Here is a 24,207-nt window from a genome sequence, read left to right on the forward strand (position 1 = left end):
CAGATCATAGAATGGTTGAAACTGTTGCCCCTAACGTTGCGCCACGGCGTGTGCTTCGTTTATACCTCGTGTCTTCTCATTAAAGTTTTATCTCGCGAATATGTTATTGCAATCCGCAGCGGGAGCGTTTCTATAAACTTAATTTAAACTTACGTTTTACACCATGCTTTGTTTCCCTTATGAACATGCTTGTATGCTTAACTCGCTCCGTTCTCAATTGTTTAATTAATTTTTTGCTCTTCGCTGTTTGCGGCTGTTCCTCCATTTCCCCCTACTTCGTTCTTTTATCTCGCGAATATGTTATTGCAATCCTTAACGGGAGCGTTTCAATAAACTGATTGAAAATAGTTTTGCATTTACCTTTTTAGTAAAAGGCGAGCTTTTAAGCCTGAGAAATCACCCCGTAAACGCACACGTTTAATTGGACATGTGTTAATATGTATGGTTACACAGTATTAAAAGACAGTGAACAACGTCAGTTACCTTTCTTCCCGCGTTTGATAAAAGGTGAGCTTTTAAGCCTGAGAAATCACCCCGTAAATGCACACGTTTAATTGCACATGTGTTAATATGTATGCTTACACAGTATTAAAAGACAGTCAAAAATTAACGTCATTTACCTTCGTTCCCGCGTGTGACTCGTGCTGTAAATGTCTTCCTTGTTTTTAGTTCACGTGATTACGTAGGAGGCGTGATGACGCGATACGTGACTCCGCCTCCTCCATTACAGTGTATGGACAAAAAATATGTTCCAGTTATGACCATTACGCTTTGAATTTCGAAATGAAACCTGCCTAACTTTTGTAAGTAAGCTGTAAGGAATGAGCCTGCCAAATTTCAGCCTTCCACCTACACGGGAAGTTGGAGAATTAGTGATGAGTCAGTGAGTGAGTGAGTGAGTGAGTGAGTGAGTGAGTGAGTGAGTGAGTGAGTGAGTGAGTGAGTGAGTGAGTGAGTCAGTCAGTCAGTCAGTCAGTCAGTCAGTCAGTCAGTCAGTCAGTCAGTCAGTGAGGGCTTTGCCTTTAATTATTATAGATTACGCTGTGCATTCTATGGTTTAATTAACTATATTTGTGCTTAAAAACTAAAAAAAAAATATATATTTACATACAGTTCGTATGGTCTGGAACAGACTAATTGTATTTACATACAATCCTATGTGGGGGGAAATTGCTTCGGTTCACGACCAAATCGGTTTACGACCAGAGTTTTGGAACGAATTATGGTAGTGAACCGAGGTTCCACTGTACTATTTTTTAACTTGCTCTGCATGTGTATTGCGCTAATGTTTTTGAACATCTTTATGAAGTTCTACTGTGTGTTTTACTCTGTCTTTTATTTCTAACCCCGTTTGGATCTTCAAGATTTTCAGTTCCACTTGTTCCAGGCTGATTATTACTCTCCTTGCCTAGGTCACCGTCTCACGGTAACATGCTTCCAACAGATGTCAGTATGCCGTGACTTGACCGTGTCGCGGGAATGAAAGTGTCTCTGCCTCTCTGAAATATCTCTCTCTCTCTCTCTTCAGAACATCATATCTCATCGCAAGTTTTTTTTTTTTTTATAATAGAAACGTTTCAAATGTGGTACTTCTTTTTGGCACACCCTGTACATCAACTTTCCTGTGCTGAACATCATACACCAAGGCCCTTAAAGATCAAGCTGGCATGAAGCAGGCGTGCTGACTGATTATTTCAAGCTAGTGCAGGACAGGTGAGGTTCAGACCTCCATAATTTGATGAGAGTCTTCCAACAGCAGCAATTGAAGTTTTTTTTAAATGAGATGTTAGCAGAAAACATCACAGAATTCTAGGGATTGACTAGCAAAAAAAAAAAAAATTTTTTTTGCATTTTACCAATTGCATTTTTCTGTACTGCACTTTATGGTTTGTTTCATGGTTACTGTGTTATGAAAAGCGCATATTAAGAAAAAGTGTTTTGCTAGAAAGAATTCTTAGAAGAAAAGTGTATTTTGAGCAATCTCTAGCAAAAGATATGTTTTTTGGTGGTCGCTGGAACCTAACCCCCTATTATCCATAGGTTCAACGTATTATCATTTGTAACTTCAGCTTTGGTGTCATTTCCCAGGAACGTAACCCCTACGAAAGTTGTGGATTGACTATATTTACAAAACATACAGCTTGTCCTAACTTTAAACAGAATAATAATTTCATGATTTACATTTGTTATAGTGTTAACTGTGAAATGAAAAATATATTTTGTTGATTAGCAACGTAATCAGAGCTCAACAGGCTGCACCTAAAGCAATCAAAGTGGGTTGGGAGTTGTGTGGTTCTGAAAGAGGACTTTGGATGTTTGAATCATGGTTTTGGTCTAGGTTTCAGAACCGTTAACTACCTATATTACCCATACTATATTGGCATGAAGGAACACAATAAAATCATTAAATTATCACATACAGGCAAAAAGTGCTGAGTAATGTTTCGTTGTCAAATCCTAATTAAAGACATATCTTTGTATTTTACTTTGATGCAGTGATTGATTTAACATCATGAAGTCATTTGATAACTGATTTGGTGCAAATTCAGCATTCCATTGATATCAGGTACTATGCAAAACAACTTTATCCTGTATTAACATTACAATAAAAATACAACAGGAAAAACTGACAAATAGATAGTGATGGGAATATTCATACTGTCATTGTAACAACAATGTAAACAGGCAGAATAAATGAAAATTAAAATCATTTTTGAACTGAAAAAGATGTTACTACTTCTTTCGGCTGCTCCCGTTAGGGGTTGATACAGTGGATCATCATCTTCCATATCTTTCTGTCCTCTGCATCTTGGTCTGTTACACCCATCACCTTCATGTCCTCCCTTACCCACATCCATAAACCTTTGCTTAGGCTTCCTCTTTTTCTCTTGCCTGGCAGCTCTATCCTTGGCATCTTTCTCCCAATATACTCAGCATCTCTCCTCTGCACATGTCCAAACCAACGCAATCTCATGTCTCTGACTTTGTCTCCCAACCGTCCAACTAGAGCTGACCCTCTAATGTACTCATTTCTAATCCTATCCATCCTTGTCACACCCAATGCAAATCTTAACATCTTTTAAATCTGCTACCTCCACCTGTCTCCTGTTTTCTAGTCAGTGCCACCGTCTCAAACCCATATAACATAGCTGGTCTCACTACCGTCCTGTAGACCTTCCCTTTCACTCTTACTGATACTCGTCTGTCACAAATCACTCCTGACACTCTTCTCCACCCATGCCACCCTGTCTGCACTCTTTTTCACCTCTCTTCCACAATCCTCATTACTCTGTACTGTTGATCAAGTATTTAAACTCATCCACCTTCGCCAACTCTACTCCCTGCATCCTCACCATTCCATTGACCTCCCTCTCATTTACACACATGTATTCTTTCTTGTTCCTACTGACATTCATTCCTCTCCTCTCTAGTGCATATCTCCACCTCTCCAGGGTCTCCTCAACCTGTTCCCTACTATCGCTATAGATCACAATGTCATCAGCAATCATAGTCCACGGGAACTCCTGTCTAATGTCGTCTGTCAACCTGTCCATCACCATTGCAAATAAGAAAGGGCTCAGAGCCAATCCCTGATGTAATCCCACCTCCACCTTGAATGTATCAGTCACTTAGTGCTGGGTGGTATACAGGTATTGAACAGTGAAAATGGACAGAACATTCTGAAACTGAAGTAGACGATAAAGTTGAACATGATGACACAGAAGAACTTTTGCCGAAAAAAAGGAGCCATGTCTGTTGTCTGGAGATACTTTGGTTTTAAAAGGTCGGATGTGGACCATTATGTTCAAATGTGTGAATACTGTTTCTATACTAATGGATAATACTGCAAGCCAAATTGTACTTATTTTTTTTTTTTTTTCAATACTGTGTAATGTACCTGGGTACTGTTTAATAGTGTGACGACATGTTGAATTTATTCTCGACATTTCCACTTCAATTTCGACGCTTATGACGACATTTCTACTTTATTCTCACCGTTGATGTTGACATTAAGGTCGACATGTTGACCTTACTCTCGTAATTTGTCATTAAAGTAGAACATCGTAAACTAAACTTCACCTTAAAATGAATATTTAAATTTACTAGATTTTTTCAAACCCCGTCATAAGTTATGTAGCACATTAAATGCTTTGTGTTAAGTGTTCCCCGAGCCATGTTAATTGCTATGTGCTTCTTAAACTGACTTCCTCTTGCACTAAGAGGAGGCGCAGTCAGCGATCACCACATAGAATACATTAATTTCATGATATTCCTGCTCCCTGAACATTTAGAATGCTAAGATAAATGCTTGATATCATTTGTATGATGAAATGCATTAAATCATGTATTAATCATGTGGGGGCATGGTGGCGTGGAGGGTGCACTGCTGCATCGCAGCAAGGGAGTCCCAGGTGTTCCCTGCCTTGAATTTGCATATTTTTCTGGTGGGTTTACTCTGCGTGCTTCAGTTTTTTTCAAAGTCATGTAGGATGTGGGGTTGTTATGCTATATTGACCCTGCTAGTGTATGTATTGCTCGTATTCACCCTGCGATGTGCTGGCGCCCTGTTCAGGATTTGCTCTTGCCTCGCACACAATGCTTGCTGGGGTGGGTGCAACCCTGAATGGATGGCACAATTAAACATGTAATTTTTTAAAGTTCTGAACGCTCCGTGATCTAAGTTTATAAGTAGTCTTAATTTCACAAAGACGTTTATCGTGTGGTGATTGGTTATGTGGAGAAAGAAAAGGGAAAGATAGGAACTGGGGGTTTGATACGTCAGATAGAGGCAGCACGCATGCAATAAAGAAAGGAAAGAACATCCATTGAATTCTGTGTATGTGTCCCCGACCACCAGATCACAAACCCAATATTTACACAATATTTAAGTTAAACCTGTGCGATACCCATTCAAACATCCAGTTTTTTGAAGCCTCGTCACACCTGCCATAAAGGTTCTCTACACTGAACGTACACCTGGGGACCCCTTACTGTGAGGGAGCAGCACTACCGTGCATGTTTAATACCTGCTTTAATGCATTTCATCATGAAAATTTATCTTAGCATTCTACATTTTCAGAGAGCAAGAATATCATGAAGTGAATGTATTCTGTGCGGCGATCGCTGCCTGCACCTCCTCTTAGTGCAAGAGGAAGTCAGTTTAAGAAGCGCGTAGCAATTAACAATTGGGTTGGGGAACATTTAACACATCCATATTACTAACCGAGAATGGTAAACCGGAAGGCATGGATGCAGGTACACGGCGATGGGACCATGAGACATAGTGCGCAGGCGCCTACAGCGCGCGTCTCATAGACCGCAAGCGAAGTCTGATCCACCGTGAACGAAGGAGTCACGGCCCAAAAACGAAAGAGCTCAACTAACGTGAATGAGAAATGAAGCAACAACGTGCCCATAGCTAACGACTAACGACACAGCCACACAAAAAAGAGGATTCTGCGCTGCACCCCAGAGTCAAACGGAAGAGGCTACGGAGGCCCCACAGGTCCACAAAGATAGTACGTAAGGCACGGGAAAGTATGAAAGGCGCAGGCGCCTACAACGCACTTCTGAACTAAACGTCCACACTACACAGCATGGTCCACGCGCTTCTAACACACCGCAAGCATAAACACGAGATATTACAGAAACCACACAGATCTAGACTCCACAACATATGTGAATCACATTACAGTGATACAATATTAAGCACTTTACACATGGACAACTGTATGTAGCCCTCTCAAGAGAGTACAGAACCCTACACGTGCACACTACAAAGCATAGTCAAACCTGACATAGTACGGAAGGTGCAAGCTCCTACAACGCACTTCGAAAGCACTGCAGGCAACAACCCGAGATAGTACAGAAGCCCCAAAGATCCGGACTCCACAGCATATGTGAATCACATTACAGTAATACAATACTATAAGTACTCACAGAGAACACAAACAGAAGAGGCTTCGGCGTCCCGCCCCACAGTCAAACCAGACAAAGTACGCAGTCCCCAAACGTCCACAAAACACAGCATAGTCAAACCCAAGATAGTACGGAGGGCGCATGCGCGGATACGTGAGCGCCTACAACGCGCGTCTGAAACCGCGGAAGCAAAACTGTCTCGGCTTCAAAACCAAACAGTTCGACTAACGGAACTACAAAAGCGAGCCCGCATGGACAAATACAATGAACATAGAATCAATGAACGCAGGCGCCTACAGCGCGCGTCTGAAATGCCGCAAGCAAAGCAGGCACGGCTCCAAAATGAAAGAGCTCGACTAACGGGGCTACAAAAACGAGCCCGCCTGGATAAAACAAATGAACGCAGGTGCCTACAACGCGCTTCTCTAACAACGCAACCAAACGAGTCACGGCTCCAAAACGAAACATCTCAACTTGCGGACATACAGAAGCGAGCCCGCCTGAATACAATTAATGAACGTAGGCGCCTACAACGCGCCTCTCAAACAGCGGAGTCAATAGATAAACGGCAAAGAAAGGAACGACAGACGGCCGCTAAACAATTCCGCCAATTAGCTGACAACGCATTCTGTAATGAGTCCACTATTAGTGAACATTCATTAGGATTAATGAATATACATCCTTTGTTCATCATCTATACCTTTACACTCCAATATATCTCATACATTCATCAATGTATTTCGGGTTACCCAACACCGGGGGTAGGCGAGCGAAGCGAGCAGGGGGCGAAGCCCCCTTGTTTACTTATGACGGGGTTTGAGAAAATCTAGTAAATTAAACATTGATTTTAGGATGAAGTTTAGTTTACAACATTCTACTTTAATGACAAAAACTATGAGAATTAAGTGGAAATGTTGACTTTAATCTCGACAAACAGGGAGAGTAAAATAGAAATGTCGAGATTAAAGTGGAAATTTCGAGAATAAAGTCAACATATTTTCTTCACTGTGTACGTATTTTTTTTTCTTCACCGTGGCCCTAATACGCTTCCATAGGGCTATAGTACAAATCTATACATATTAATAAAAGGCAAAGCCCTCACTGACTCACTGACTGACTGACTGACTCACTCATCACTAATTCTCAAACTTCCCGTGTAGGTGGAAGGCTGAAATTTGGTAGGCTCATTCCTTACAGCTTACTTACAAAAGTTAGGCAGGTTTCATTTCGAAATTCAAAGCGTAATGGTCATAACTGGAACATGTTTTTTGTCCATATACTCTAATGGAGGAGGCGGAGTCACGTATCGCGTCATCACGCCTCCTACGTAATCACGTGAACTAAAAACAAGGAAGAGATTTACAGCACGAGTCAAACGTGGGAACGAAGGTAAATGACGTTAATTTTTGAGTGTCTTTTAATACTGTGTAAGCATACATATTAACACATGTGCAATTAAACGTGTGCATTTACGGGGTGATTTCTCAGGCTTAAAAGCTCGCCTTTTATCAAACGCAGGAACAAAGGTAAATGATGTTGTTCAGTGTCTTTTAATACTGTGTAAGCATACATATTAACACATGCAATTAAATGTGTGCATTTACGGGGTGATTTCTCAGGCTTAAAAGCTCGCCTTTTATTAAAAAGGTAAATGCAAACTCTTTTCATTCTGAAGGGCACAAACCACGTTAGATTTCAGACATTAAACGCGCAAAAATGTCGGTACACCAGATAAATAAGCGCAACATATTATCAGCTGTATTGTATGCTTACAATACATATAGAAATGTGTTAATCGTTAACTAATATTATGGGATGGTGTTTTTCGACTCGCGCCTTGATTTAAACGATTGCATTTCTTGGTGGGTTTGCGTAGCTTATTGTCAATATCTTTACACCTCTTTTTAAGACTTCATTTAAAAAGGTTTTCTTTTCTTCTTAATTAAAATTTAAAAGCAATACTTCACCGCTGCAAAGCCCCTCTAGCGCTGACGTCCGAGGTTCGATTACCGTAAGCAGTTTTTTTCTTCTTAATTAAAATTTAAAAGCAATACTTCACCGCTGCGAAGCCCCTCTATCGCCGACGTCCGAGGTTCGATTACCGTAAGCGAGTGCAGTGAGTGTGTACGCCTGATGAGCCAAGAATAAGGGGGAAAGACGTGTCGCGTACTCTTTGCATTATTTGACAGTAAACTATTTTCAACCATTCTATGATCTGCCTCTCACAACTGAAGGCACCGTGGCTGATGTTACCTCACTTGCTGGCCAACCATAAGCGTTACCTGGTAGGTAACCAGCCACTCACTTCACTCCCTTACGGGAATCGAACCTCTGACGTCAGCGCTACAGGCGAAGCCCCTAAAATTGCGCCACGGCGTGTGGTTCGTTTATTTGACAACATGTAGATCGGGGTAATTACATTCACGGCATTCGTAGTCTGATTCACAATCTGATTGTATGGGTGGTTACCTACCAGGTAACGCTTATAGTTGGCCAGCAAGTCAGCTCGAAGTGATCACTCGAGTGAAGGCAGCTTCACAAAAAAACAGATCCTTAACAAACTGTTATTAGTATATTTCCCTCAATTTAAAAAGGTTTTCTTTTCTTCTTAATAAAAATTTAAAAGCGGTACTTCGCCGGTGCGAAGCGCGTGGATTTGACCGACTGACACATACAGACATATTCATGAGTGCAGGTACTTCGGAAAGAAAGCACCGTGTAAACCTAAAGTTTAAATTAAGTTCATAGACCTACAAAAGGTTGCCATTCATTTGAGGCAAGATTGCTTTTCTTCTGTACAACTATACGTTGCATTCTCAAGAGTGTGCTTGCACGGCTTCGGATATATGTATGTATGTCTATATATAAATATGTAAGCTTATAAGTACTGCCTTACTTCTCTTTAAGAAAGGAAGATGTAATGATACTTGATTTAAACGATTCCATGTCTTCCTGGGTTTGCTTAGCTTACTGTCAATATCTTTACACCTTTTTTTAAGACTTATTGACTGAAACGGGCTTTCACGAAAAAAAGTTAGGGCTTTGCTACAGGTTACACCCTCCTAAAGTTAAGCAAATAAAAATAAAATATACATTTCTGTTTTATTTAAACCTTTTAAGTTCGTATGCATAGCCCCATTTGGCTGTTTAATTTTTTTTTTTCTTTCTTCAGTAACATTTAATCTCCTTAAAGAAAAAGAACATATCCATTTTACTTTTTTTGTATCTCTTTAGTAATATTTTAGTGTACAGTAAAAGGATAACCAGTATTTAAACCTTTTATGTTACTTTATAAATTTATTTTACACAATGTTGAAAAATTAATAAGAAAGCTACATATTTTGGCAGCTGCTGCTTTAATTTTCAATGAAATGAAAAAAGCTCTCCAAGAGAAAACGTCAATGAAGAAGAAACAGTTTGCACTATCTAAAAATGAGAAACCCTCATTTATAAAAGTTTGCTGCAGATGACTTAACTGAAAATAAATTAATAGTTCCTATGTGTATAATACATATTTATCTATTTTACTTATGCCTTTATTCCAGCAACTTGCAACATCTGAGGTACAATTTGTTACATTACTTTTGTTTTTTGCAGTACAGGCACCTGAAGTGACTTCCTCAGGGTCACACAGTGGTATCAGTACCAGGATTTGAACTGACAAGCTCCGGGTTTACTGAAATATTACTGAAGAAAGAAAAAAAAACGAAAACGGGCAAATAGGGCTATGCATACAGATGTCCATCCATCCATTATCCAACCCGCTATATCCTAAATACAGGAGCCAATAAGTAGATATGTATATATACAGTATATATCTATACAGTATATATGTGAATGTATGTATGTATATATGTATGCCTATATTTATATCTATATCTATATATATATATATATATATATATATATATATATATATATATATATATACATATATATATATATATATATATATATATACATATACATATACACATCCACATATGTAAATTTGTATATGTATATATATGTAGATATGTGTATATGTAGATATGTATATATGTTTACACAACCTCTTTAACACACTACTTCTCCGCTGCGAAGCGCGGGTATTTTGCTATATATATATATATATATATATATATGACAGCAACACTCATAACAATGACAACACAATTACATATATATATATGTAGATATGTATATATATGTAGATGTGTATATATGTAGATATGTAAATATTTATATATATATATATATATATATATATATATATACACACACATATATATACACGTGTGTGTGTGTATGTATGTGTGTATGTATGTATGTATGTGTATATGTATGTGTGTGTATATATATGTTGATATGTGTGTGTATATATATATATATATATATATATATATATATATATGTATATATATATATATATATATATATATATGTAGATATGTGTATATGTAGATATGTATATATATGTATATATGTATATGTATATATATGTTTATGTGTGTGTATATATATATATATATATATATATATATATATATATATATAAAAAAGACAGCAACACTCATAACAATAATAATAATAATTCTTTGCATTTATATAGCAATGACAACACAATTACATTGACAATCATGTTATGTTATTTTTAAAATGTTTCCTTTTCTTTTTCATAACCTCTTTAACACACTACTTCTCCGCTGCGAAGCGCGGGTATTTTGCTAGTAGCATTATAAATGCAAGGTGCAGTTTTATTATTTATGTATATAGCTTAGCTTGAAGCAAGGTCCATATTAATGCAGTTTGCCTTAATGATGGTACAGTTGGTAAAGGTGTCGTCACCAAGTTGTGCTTATTTTATTTTTATTTTAATTTGGTGAATACTATGTAATGCACCTGGACTTGAAGTCTTGGAAGCAATAGTATTATTACTGGAGGTTGCACTATTATTTATTTTATTGTTATCATTTATTAGTTTAAATATTATGCAGTTTAATGATGATAAAACTGTTTAAAAAGTCACTTTAACGTGTCAGTAGACAGAAATTGTTAACATTAACAAAGTGTAGTTGGTTTACAAACAAATACTATTTATTCCTTTTCTAAGACATGTTCAGTGCAATACAACTTTTGACAAGAACCTCTGGATATTTTACTCAGTCTAAATGCCTCTTTGGATGGTTGAAAATATGTTATAAAAATTTTAGTTTAAGTTGTTTGCAAACTTTGTTCAATAAAAAGGCTCTATTTTGACTGCATCTGTCATGCAATGTGATTCCTTCTCTTCATTAGTGCCACCCCCTTGAAAACTATCACTTTATAGGGCAAACCTGTATTAATACTTGTGTGCACATTAAAATGTTTTTTTTTGTACAATGTACAATTCTCATGACAGTGGAATAGGTTACTCTTAGCCGGTAATTGCAGTGGAAAATGTGGTTAACATCCACTCATGCATAGGAAAAAAATACCGTCCAATACCATGAAACCAGTATAATTTTGAAAAATACAGTGATATAGAATTTTGGTCATACCGCCCAGCACTACCGTCACTCCTAACACAGACCTCACCACGGTCACACTTCCCTCGTACATATCCTGTACAACTCTTACTTACTTCTCTGCCACTCCCGACTTCCTAATACAATACCACAACTCTTCCCGAGGCACCCTGTCATATGCTTTCTCCGGGTCCACAAAGACGCAATATAACTCCTTCTGGCCTTCTCTATACTTCTCCATCAACACCCTCAGAGCAAACATCGCATCTGTGGTGCTCTTTCTTGGCATGAAACCATACTGCTGCTCACTAATCATCACCTCACTTCTTAACCTAGCTTCCACAACTCTTTCCCTTAACTTCATGCTGTGGCTCATCAATTGTATCTCCCTGTAGTTACTATTCTTAAATATCGGCACCAGTACACTTCTTCTCCACTCCTCAGGCATCCTCTCACTTTCCAAGATTCCATTAAACAATCTGGTTAAAAACTCCACTGCCATCTCTCCTAAACACCTCCATGCTTCCACAGGTATGTCATCTGGACCAACGGCTTTTCAATTCTTCATAGCTGTCCTTACTTCCTCCTTGCTAATCCGTTGCACTTCCTGATTCACTATCTCCACATCATCCAACCTCTTCTCTCTCTCATTCTCTTCATTCATCAGCCTCTCAAAGTACTCATTCCATCTGCTCAACACACACTCCTTGCTTGTATGTTTCCATCTTTATCCTTTATTACCCTAACCTGCTGCACATCTTTCCCAGCTTGGTCCCTCTATCTAGCCAATCAGTACAGGTCCTTTTCTCGCTCTTTAGTGTCCAACCTCTCATACAACTTATCATACGCCTTTTCTTTAGCCTTCGCCACCTCTCTCTTCATCTTCCGCCTTATCTTCTTGTACTCTTGTCTACTTTCTGCATCTCTCTGACTATTCCACTTCTTTGCCATCCTCTTCCTCTGTATACTCTCCTGTACTTCCCCATTCCACCATCAGGTTTCCTTTTCCTCCTTCCTCTGTCCAGATGTCACGCCAAGCACCCTTCTTGCTGTCACCCTTACTAAATCTGCTGTAGTTTCCCAACTCTCTGGTAACTCTTCGCTACCACCCAGTGCCTCACCTTCTCCCTAAACTCAACCTTGCAGTCTTCCTTTTTCAACTTCCACCATTTGATCCTTGGCTCTACCCTCACTCTCTTCTTCTTGATCTCCAACATCATCCTACAGACCACCATCATATGCTGCTTAACTACACTTTCCCCTGCCACTGCTTTGCAGTCTTCAATCTCCTTCAGATTGACTCTTCTGCATAGGTTGTAATCTACCTGTGTGCATCTTTCTCCATTCTTCTATGTAACCCTATGTTCCTCCCTCTTCTTAAAATACATATTCACCACAGCCATATTCCATCAGAATCATCTGATGACTCAGGCGCCGCCGCGAGTGGCAGCCTTTCCAGCAGCTCCGTGTACGACTTTATATTCCTACCCTTTTCTCTATTTTTCTAATCACTCCTACCACTTTCTTTTATGTGGACTCGTTTCCTAGACACTTTTTACTACTTGGAAATGGATTTTTACACGCAGAGACTAGTCTATTCAGGTAGTCAACTTCAAGCGCCGAGAACAGAGGCCCGTGCTGGTGTGGTTCCCTATTTACCTGACGAGGTAAGAAGGTGGTATCATGGCAGCAGAGCCGGTTCTAAGCTAAAGGCTAAGCAGCTAGCGAGAAACTGCCGATAGAAGCCTTCGGTGCCTTCTGTGATCCTGGGAAATGTGAACTCACTACCAAATACGATCTACGAACTGGTTGCGCTGGTGTAAAATGTCAGGACCTACAGAGAATGCAGTTTGTTGTGTTTTTGTGAAATGTGGCTAACAACTAGCATCCCAGATGCTAACATGGAGCTACCCGGGTTTAGCACAGTTAGAGTGGACAGAGACGCAAATACCTGTGGGAAGTGGAAAGGAGGAGGACTCTCTCTCTATGTGAATACAAGGTGGTGCAACCCTGGACATGTAAACGTCAAAATCTCCACTTACTGCAGGGACATCGAACTGCTGGCCGTAAGTCTGCGTCCCCATTAGTTGCCCACAGAGTTAGGACACATCATTGTTTTTAATTGTTTTCATCCCTCCTCAGGCGGACGTGGAGATAGCGGGTGACATTATCAGATTTTAACTATGTGACGCTGGACAAAACATTACCTCCCTTCTCCCAGTATGGATTGTAACACCCGGGGAAATAGGACTATTGACCTACTTTATGCAAACGTTAAAGACGCATACAGCACCACCCCGCTGCCTGCACTTGGGAAAGCAGATCATAACCTGGTTCTGCTTCAGCGTCAATAAAAACCAAGAGTGAGGGAGCTACCTACAACCACACGCTCATTCAGGAAGTGGTCCCCTGAGGCAGAGCAGGCTCTGAGAGACTGCTTTGGAACTACGGACTGGGATATCCTGCAGGGGTCACATAGTGAGAACATTGAGGAGGGTGTTGACTACATCAACTTCTGTATGGACATTGTAGTTCCAGTAAGAACAGTACACTGCTATGCTAACAATAAGCCATGGATTACAAGTGACATCAAGGGCCTTTTGAACCAGAAAAAAAGGGCTTTTAAAGGTGGTGATCAGCATGAGCTTAAGCACATGCAGAAGGAACCCAGAGTCCAGCTCAAGGCGGCGAAGGAGCAGTACAGGAGAGAAAAATGGAGCAGAAGTTGCAGAATAACAGCATGAAGGAAGTGTGGGATGGGATGAAGATCATCACTGGCTGCAGCTCGAAGCGGATGATAAATTGGACTGGACGGCCAATACTGATGCTCTGTGCAAGAAAGGACAGAGCCAACTATACTTTCTTAGACGGCTGGCGTCCTTCAACATCTGCAATAAGATGCTGCAGATGTTCTATCAGACGGTTGTGATCTAGCGCCCTCTTCTACGCGGTGGTGTGCTGGGGAGGAAGCATAAAGAAGAGGGATGCCTCACGCCTGGACAAACTGGTGAGGAAGGCAGGCTCTATTGTAGGCATGGAGCTGGACAGTTTGACATCTGTGGCAGAGCGACGGGCGCTGAGCAGGCTCCTGTCAATAATGGAGAATCCACTGAACAGTGTCATCTCCAGACAGAGGAGCAGCTTCAGCGACAGTCTGCTGTCACTGTCCTGCTCCACTGACAGACTGAGGAGATCGTTCCTCCCCCACACTATGCGACTCTTCAATTCCACCCGGGGGAGTAAACGTTAACATTATACAAAGTTACTGTCTGTTATACCTGCATTTTTATCACTCTTTAATTTAATATTGTTTTTATCAGTATGCTGCTGCTGGAGTATTTGAATTTCCCCTTGGGGATTAATAAAGTATCTATCTATCCATCCATCCATCCTTTTGGCAAAATCCACTATCCTCTGACCTTCTTCATTCCTCTCCTTGACACCATACCTACCCATCACCTCCTCGTCTCCTCTGTTCCCTTCACCAACTTGTCCATTGAAATCCGCTCCAATGTTACTAAGATGAAAAAATAAATGTTTTGAACTGTTCATATTTATTTGTATATGTCGGTCTCCTGTGGAGTTGTTCCTTTCTGTGAGATCAGAACATGTAACATATCGCATTCATGTCTAGTATTATTCATATCACAACACAACAGACTAGGATTTTGGTAATTTTGGTACCAGAAGTAAATGTTATTTTTCTATCCATTCACTAAACCATCCCCAACCCCTTTTGACATGAAGTACTCTAAATGGGAAAAAATGTGCTTTAATGCACTGGAGACTCCTGCCCATTGCAATCAAGACTATTTGCTAGCCGATTAAAATGGCGGGCCATATGTGCCTCAGAAGCAAACTCCAAGAGGCTCAGCCCATGGTCCCGCCAGAATTGCAGAGAAAAACACATTTCAAAAGCCTTCAGAAATTCCTATATAAATTCCTACAAAAGTACAGACCATGAATGTAACATTCTGCACAGCCTAGCAACATTCAATCCATAATGCAGCATGCTGTTGTGTGTTTTTGAGATGGTATGTGCTGGTGCGTTGTACCGACACCTCGGCTGTAGAATGTACAGCTTGTTATTAACCTGCAGTTAATATTCTTTGATTTTTGAAAATTCTGTGGTTGCAATTTTAAACGATCAAGTGCACTATTATGCAGTAGGATAGTGTGCCTGCCTCGTAATAAGGGGATCATGGGTTTGTGTCCTGGGTCCTCCCTACATGGTGTTTATAAAGTGCTTTGAGTAGTGAGTAAAGCATTATACGTATTTAAAGAATTATTATTATTGAGGATTTGTCAATTTAAATTTTTAAATGTTATGTTTTTTCACCAAATAAACAAAACATGTAGTACTATGACTCTTAGCATCTATATACCTTCACAGTACAGTCAAACTTGATCCAAATGCAATGTATGCATACTGCCACCATTTTGTTTACAAAACAGAAACTGCTAACCATAAATGTAATGATTTAAAACAAACCTATGTCCCCTCAGTGTACAGTAGATGGTTGTATTACTGTATGTTAGTTACTGTTATCACTTGTTAAGGGTGTGTGCACTGATAGTACTTTTTTATTCTGTTAAGCACATTTTGTGATGTACCTGGGTTATATATGACCAAAATAATTATTTTATTTCAAAAGGGAAATAAGTGTTACTTCTAATACTGTGCACTATTTTGATTTTATGAACTTTGAGATGTGCCTAGTTCAGATATGACCAAAATGTTTATTATTTTATTTCAAAAGTGAGAAAAATAAGATTGTTACTACCTTAAATTTTTGATGTGCCTGTGTCTGATGTAACCAAATTGAAAAGGGAAACAAATAAACATTACATTACTTGCTTTTCAATACATTAATGTCTATTGGTTTAAAATGTGTTACTACCTGCTGCTTAACAGCCGCTGAAAATGTCTAGCCCAGCTTTCTTGACTTGAAAATTTGGCCCAAATTAATTTGTAATTGAATAGCCTTGCTTCATGAGGACCTACAGCAAGTTGCTTTGACACAATCAAGACTTCAAGAATACTGGGGTGGGGGTGGGTTGAGGGTTGTGCTTGAAGTAATCTGTTATTTGCTTAGAACCTTTCTGGCATCAGTAGGTATTAAGGCTGGTATCAATACAATAACAACATAGCAGACACTAGGGGTGTAACGGTGCACAAAAGTCAGTTTGGTATGTTTTTGTGAACTTAACTGCTTCTGAAGGTTATCAAATAAATACAAAACAATAGCTTTATAAAAGATCCATTAATGTGCAGCATGAAGAAAGTTATTGATTCATTCTATTCTTTTCTCTCTCTAAAAAAAAAAATTAAATTAAGTGTCCACATTGTCTGCAGAAAGGGCAGATTAGCTAGCTCTATGTCTCCTGCTTATGATAAAATCCTCTTGCTCTGGGCAGTTGTGGCAGGTACAGGTAGCGCTTTGCCAATACAAGGATATGTAGGCTCATTTTTCCTTATCAATGATAAAACGAGCACTGACAGTTGCTACATTATGAACAGTGCTTAGGGGGCTAACGTCTTGCTTGCCCTTCTACTGGACTGCAGTGATTTTGCCATAAAGCAACTTGTACCACAGTGAAACCTGACAGGACCAAATTCACCATGAACATCACAGCAGTTAGATCGTACAGTACTGTATGCATCAGTTTCACTATCCATGTCAATGTCTAATGACCAATTCACATTGTCATCACTTGATTCAACTAATGGTTGTTTCATTTTGTTCTAAAACTGGCCTTAAAGCTTCTTGTTTTTGGTTGAAGGTTCTGCCCCACTCTTGAATATGGACGAGTTACCTTAGAATGGCAAAATGCACAGAAATATATTTATTTTTTTGTAGAATAATATTATTTTATAAACTTGGTGGTAGTAGACTAACCCAAGGGATATTCAGGCAAGCAGTCATGTTTTAATATTCTGGAGGTATCCAATGGGCAGCAGCAGCATACCGTTTAAATCGTGCACTTAAGAAAAAAAAAATAAAACTGGCCTGCACCTTTCGACTCCCACTGAAAAGTGTGATCATCACAGTATCAAGTCAGGCTCCACACAATCCGTCTACTTTTTTTTTTCTCCTTTACAGATTATGCAATATATTTTAAAAGGTGGCCCAAATACTTTTAATTACATCTCACTGGTTTAGGCATAATTTGTCCAGCCAGCAGCCACTTAAGATGGAGATTAATTGTGGGATATGGCGTGGTGACTCACGAGCCTCTTTAAAGTAGGAGTTTTAAAGCATTGTCCAATAAACGGAAAATCATAATTGTGACAGTTATTTTCCATTTGCTTTAATTAGCAGGTATTATTAAGAGTCAAAGGGACAGAGTCAGACACAAAAAAGTGGTCTGGAGTAACAAAATGCCAAAATTAGTGTGGGTAAAACAATCAGTCTTTGACAATCTGTACTTTGCCTTTGAATAAAACATTTTTAAAATAAGTTTTAATTACATCCAAAAAGTAATACTGAATCTGACAGCACTAATAAGTACGAAGACATTTATTTTAATAGGCTGCTGCCTAAAATACATACTACTAAATAAACACAGCTAAGTGTCCAACACTATCACCATGAAGGACACTATCCAACTGTCTTGCAGATAGTCACCGCAGTGTTTTGTTCATGAGCAGGAACAAGTGAAAATATTAGTAAAAAAAAAAAAAGAATAACGCTGTATTCATGACTCCATTACTGCTTTTTATATAGAGGCTCCCATGTTCACTCCTAGTGCCATTCTGCTTTTCCATAAAGCTTACATTAAGTTGCACACTATTATATCACTGACGGTACATGAGCATGCTGTCCAACAGATATAACAATGCTGACTTTCTTTCTAGACACTTTTTATAATTAGTAAAAAAAAAAAAAATTACTTTTGCTAATGGAACATCTTTTGCCTTAATTTTAATTGAGTTGCATCTTAACATTTGTAACACTTTGTTTGGCTATAATTTAAGAAAAAAAAAGAAAATCAAATTAAATTAAAAAAAAAAAAAAACAAACAAACAGAAGAGAGCTGACAGCACAGTGGCTGCCGAAGTATTTGTTTGTGCCAGCAAGGCTGCTGCAGCAGTACTCCACTACATGCCTAGGCACCTTCCTGGTGTTGACACCACACCAAGCCAAGATGAAAAGCAGAAAGTGCCAAGAAAGTGGAATGGACAGAGCTACACTGCTTGAAGGATTTCCACAGAACCAAGTAACCAACATGAAAGCAGCAGGCCACCGCTTGAGTGGAGAGCATCATCAATTTGTAGATAGCTGTAATTATGGTCTTGGACCGGATGCTATACCCTCTAATCCAGTTATCAAGAACTGTGCTTTTTAGCAAGAGAGTGACAAACATCTGTAAGCAAAAGACAACAATTTAAAAAAATGTATTGGGGCAGTTGTTTTGTGTGTTCTGTATGTATTTTGCTTGTACTGAACCCAAACAAACTAGTGCAACAAACAAACAAACTCACAAAACTACTCAGGCATGCAAAGTTGTTTGTTGTTAAATGAATGTATGTACGGGTATATTTTTCCAAGGATATTTACTTTGTTTAAATAGTGCTTTGATTTTTTTCCAGCTTTCTTATAAACACTTCCTGTGCTATTTTTTTGTGTCCTAATGTTCCAGTTTTAGTTGCACATATACATGTACTCTGCTGTTAACTATTCACTAAATTTAATGAAGGGTTTGTACCTAAAGCAGTGTTTTGAAGTAAAGGAAGATACATACTTGGGTACATTCACACTGAATAGGGACACAACTAATTTAACTAAGCAGTACACACAAATTCCTGATTAAAATACAACAAGCAATATATTATACAAGAGATTGCCCCTTAATCTTGTGCGTTAGAATCTGAAATGTACTTTCAGAGTGATTTTATAAATAAAGCAATTGCACTAGGTTCAACAACGAAAGCTTGTTTAATAAATACACTCATGACCGATCAAATTAGTGCTTTACTGTTGTAAGGAGAAGCCTTGGCCCTGCACATGCAAAAATGGTGAGCAGTGTGTCCAAGGAGACAGAGACTGGGTACAGCAAATGGCACTCTCTCTAAAACTACAGTTTAAGTCATAGCACATGGTAAGTATGTTGAACTGCACAATTTACACTGTCTTACACTTTTTAAATGCCAAAAAGTGAACATGTCGCCAGAAACTAATCTATCTAAACTAATTAAAACACTTAGTTACAGATAACAAAGACATGCTTAATTAAATAACCTGCAGTCACTACTTTTCAGGAATAAATTGCTCAGCTCCGGTGTACTGCATTAAAGATTCCTTTTAGTTCTGTTGATTAGTTTGGCCTTGAGTTATCATCAGAAAAAGCTTTTCACAGGTATGAAGGAAGTTGGTGGACCAAACACTAATGTGACCTCTTACAAGGTCCTAATCCACATTAACATAATGTAGTGACAAGCTTGCAAGTTTTAGGCATGCTTTTTCTTTTTAACTCTGGATCTTAAGCAAGCATTCACACTCAAACACACACACACAATATGCACACACATGCATGCATGCATGCATACATATACACACACACATACATACACACTCGGTGTAAACAGGCATGTCTTAAATGTCTAATTACTTTTATGTTCTAGCATATTTGATTTTAGTGTTGTGTACTACATTTTTTTGCAAATTCTAAACATAAATCTACTCACACTAATTTATCATTGCTGCTTCTTTGATCTCTTTTCAAAAGCAATGCTAAATGTGAATATTTAGTTAATCCACATACGAGAACTATATTTGGCTTGTGCCAAAAATGTAACTATAAACGTTCCTGATCCCTTCCTCTCATAAAGTTCACAAATTCTCCTAGATACACAATAAGGGTTTGAGTTATAGGTTTTCACATTTAAAGGAAGTTTTATACCATTTTCTGATGTATGATGATCGAACTTTGCAGTAGTGGTTATTAATGTGGCATACTCAATTGAGAACAGCAGACCGTATTAAAGTATTAAAGCAAGGTAGCGGAGCAGACCGATATCTTACTGTTCTTTTGTATATCCAATCAACCTGCTTCAACTCTTCCTGCTATTATTGTGGTATCTGGGCCCACAACCTCAACCGCTGGCCTCTCTCATTCTCCCATGGCAATGTAAGAGGTAGAAATCATGGACTAACCATCATTGAAGAATGAGGAACTCTTCACCGTTTACTTCTCAATCACTCTGTAACTCACCGCCACAATCACCAACTAGCTTGCAGTGATGCTGCTGCCGCTGCCACCACCACCACCACCATCACCACCTCCACCTTTTCATTTTGGTCACAATTTGTTTAGCAAGTGCAATGTGTGATGTTGTTTCTTTCTTCTTTACTTTACAGTAAAGATACTGTGTTATTTTGCTTTTTGTTTTTAATTAAATGACAAATACTGTACACATACACGATAAGCTCCAAATGTAAGTGTATGCTGCATAATACAGTACCAATAAACAAGCTTAATGGGAGCAAATGAACAGCTGTATTATTGAGTTATTAATGAAAGGGAAAGGTCTCTTGATGGTGGTTATCAACACGCAATAAACCATTGAAATAACTTCATTGTAATGGAGTGTGGCGTTATTTTAGGAAAAACATGTAAATTTGTGTATAGCTTTGGGTAGTGTGCTACATATGAATACAAAAAAAAAAAAAAGCAAAAGATTTCTTACCAATTCTATCCGGCAATACTTCAAGACCCTGAACCCTCTCATCCTTATGAAGTTCAAGTCCATAGACGCAGTCAAATCCGTCATATTTTATTAGGTAAAGAGAGGGGTTTACTGGAACCTGGTCCAGAACAGTTCCTTTCCATTGTGTAACAGGTCCACTTCCTTCTTTCCACCCATGCTGTATCCTGCAGCCAACAATATTCCGCCTTGGTTGAGAAACAGGTTTACTTGGTCCCACGTTGCTTCGATGCTTTCTGAATGATTGAAATAAATATTACTGAAGAACATTTTAAATAAAAAGGAAAAATCACAAAGAATAAATTGTAACTAAATCAATAATTCAGCAACCACAGATTTATTAATAAATGTTTAAGTGCCTAACTGAAACCTTCTAAGGAAGATATCCAACACCTGATTAATTTCAGATTTTGCAAACTCCTGGCACTTTAGTTATTCAAATCTGTTCCTCCTTTACTACATTAAACTTTTAAGACTGTGTGTAATCAATCTTGTCAGTTTTACATTAATCTACAATTCTTGTGAAAAACTTTTTTGTGCTGTTTTCAAAGTATCTTACACCAGTGACAAGATTTTATTGCTAGCTTATGCAGAAATCCATAATTACAAAACTTACTGCGGTGGCGTTACTTGTAGTCAATGCTATTGTAGTCAATAACCATTCAAATATATGACAGAGTATGTAATTTTACTGTGTTCCATTACATTTTAAGGGTTACATTCATTAACATTTGTTTGCTTTCAAAAAACCAAATGAATGACACAAATTTAAAGTTTGCATTATTTGTACTTAGTAATGAAGTATGCCATTTTGACCATTCTGCTAAAAGTGTCTCAGCTACTATGCATTTCTGTTAAAACAGCATATGTCTTATTAATAGGGAGAAAGGTTTTATGCTTCAAAGATTTGAAACACTAAATTTTATTTTGGTATTAGGAAATGGAGAAGCCGATTTAACTACCATTGTACACAAGCCAATGCGTATTTGTGGATATGTGTTAGACTTACTCCACAACCTCGTATATAGCCGTTTCAAAATGATTGGATGCTAAGACAGATATCTGCCGATACGTTCATTAAAATCACAGAATGAATTCGATGTTTCCATCATTAAAAGTGCTAAATAATCTCCATAATTTCATTTCCTTTTCATCTTCTCTTACAAACTCATGACACAAGTAGTTAACAATTACAACTCAAATCTAATTGGTCACATCATCGTGCTCTCAAAGCAAGCACAAATCTATTCCTGAATTAACTATTAATTATAAACAACTAGACATTAAGCTCGTTACAATAACGGGTGCTAGAACAGTAGTGCATTTTCTTTGATAATTTTTTTACACTCATTTTCCTTTTCTTCTATAGATCCATTTGCTCTTCTGAGTCTCTCTTTTAGCACTTTTCTGACGCTCATTTTCTTTTTCTTCTTTTTTAAGTGGCATGTTGTTAGTATATAGTCACAGTAATATAGGCTTGCACGTCCGTAATATTTTCTGTTACAGTAATACTGGCTTGTATGTGGCTATAATATGCGTCATTGTATTGTGTGACAGTAATACTGGCTTTGATATCGTAATATGCGTTTAATTTTCTGTCACAACAGTGGGCAATCAGCAGATTCTCCCCAGCAACTGATGTAATGTGTGGCGTGCAGTTGATAATCGTGCTTGTGGCATCTCTCCAGCAAGTACTGTGCAGTTCCCCAGCCAAGTATTTTAATCCATGCTGGCTTGCAGCTGATTATTGTATGTGTGGCGTCTCCTCAGCAATGGATTTTATGTGCGAGAAAATATATCTACTTTTAAAAGTCATCCTATTGTAATATCATGAAAATTCGTATATTTAGGAAAACCCCTCCAACGACTGACACTTTACCGGGCCTCAGAGTGAACACTTGCACAACAACACACACTAATTCTACCTCTTTGGGGAAGCTGGTCTCCGCGTCTCAGTACCCGTTTGGATTTTTCGTGCCTTTTGTTTTAAGTCTTACCTAATTTACAGAAATCTGATTGGATCGACCGCGCGATATTTTATAGGTCCCGCCCTCTCTGTCTTGTGTGACGCATCAGGCGGCCTTTGAAGCATCTGCTCAAAGCACCGCACCGTGCCCCGCACATGCGCACTTCACCAGAAGATACACACACACACTGGACGCACACAGGGGTTTTATTACAGAGGATAATATAAGCCTGTTATGTGTGCTTTGCCTTTTTTTTTTGTTTGTTTTTTTTTAAAATAGTAGGCACAATTCCCACAGCCACAGAGTAAAATTCTCCTGCCTTGAACACAAAGCACAAGACTTCTATTTTTCTTATATGTTTTGTTATGGTGCTCTATCACAGCCATGGTGAGCCACTTTTAGGCATTATTTTTACTGACACGTCTCACATATTTATGTGCCCTATGAAATACTTGCAATGTTTTGTTTTGTATTTTTTTTTTTGTAAATCATGTGCCCTGTACTAAAAATATCTTAAAATTGCTATAAAACAAGAATGTTTAGCCTGTATGAAATTATGTATTAGTTGGATTTTAAAATATACAGGAGCAACAGAACATTTTTTTTTACATTCTTTCAACTTATTCCTAACTGAGTTCAATCAAAACTTTTTTTTTTTGCTTTAAACAAAACTGAATACTTACTTGTGGGAACTCTTTTTCTTCATCATACTTACAGAAACTCCAGCATGCCCTGAAGTTAAAAAAGACATGTCAAAGATTATTTGAGAATAGTTCTGCTGCAACAGCAGACAAACAAATTTTACAATTTTTGCTCATTTACACTTTTTTTTTTTTTTTAATATAAAGTTCTCTTGTAAGTCCGGCTCAGTTACATTAAGATTTTGATTGTGTATACTATTTACAAGTGACTTTTTCTCTCAGCAGGCTTACTCTGTTTCATGTTGGCGAGTTGTTTGTAATTTAACTGCTAGTCTTCCCAGACATGTTGCTAGATTTATTAGCTACTCTCACAGAGACGGTGGTTTCCCAACTTAAACAGCTAATGGCAATTTATCCAGGACTGAATGCATGTTGGCAAGGGCCATTTTGATTCTGAATTTCGATGTGGATTATCTCCTTAATGT

The 24,207-nt window shown here is 38.3% G+C and overlaps 1 protein-coding gene across 5 annotated transcripts in view; it reads right to left on the minus strand.

Annotated features, from left to right (window-relative positions):
• The window catches only part of LOC114654353 (spindlin-Z), a 108,250-nt gene that overhangs the window by 18,736 nt on the left and 65,307 nt on the right, over positions 1-24,207 (minus strand). For all 5 annotated transcript variants that reach the window (XM_051929729.1, XM_051929728.1, XM_051929727.1 and 2 more), the window contains 2 exons: positions 23,765-23,813; positions 21,097-21,350 (listed from right to left, as the gene is read on the minus strand). In XM_051929729.1, coding sequence (XP_051785689.1) covers positions 21,097-21,350; positions 23,765-23,790 — 280 coding nt within the window. In that variant the 5' untranslated portion in view covers positions 23,791-23,813. The remainder of the gene's footprint in view (positions 1-21,096; positions 21,351-23,764; positions 23,814-24,207) is intronic.

This window comes from Erpetoichthys calabaricus, chromosome 7, assembly GCF_900747795.2.
Source record: "Erpetoichthys calabaricus chromosome 7, fErpCal1.3, whole genome shotgun sequence".
NCBI lineage: Eukaryota > Metazoa > Chordata > Cladistia > Polypteriformes > Polypteridae > Erpetoichthys > Erpetoichthys calabaricus.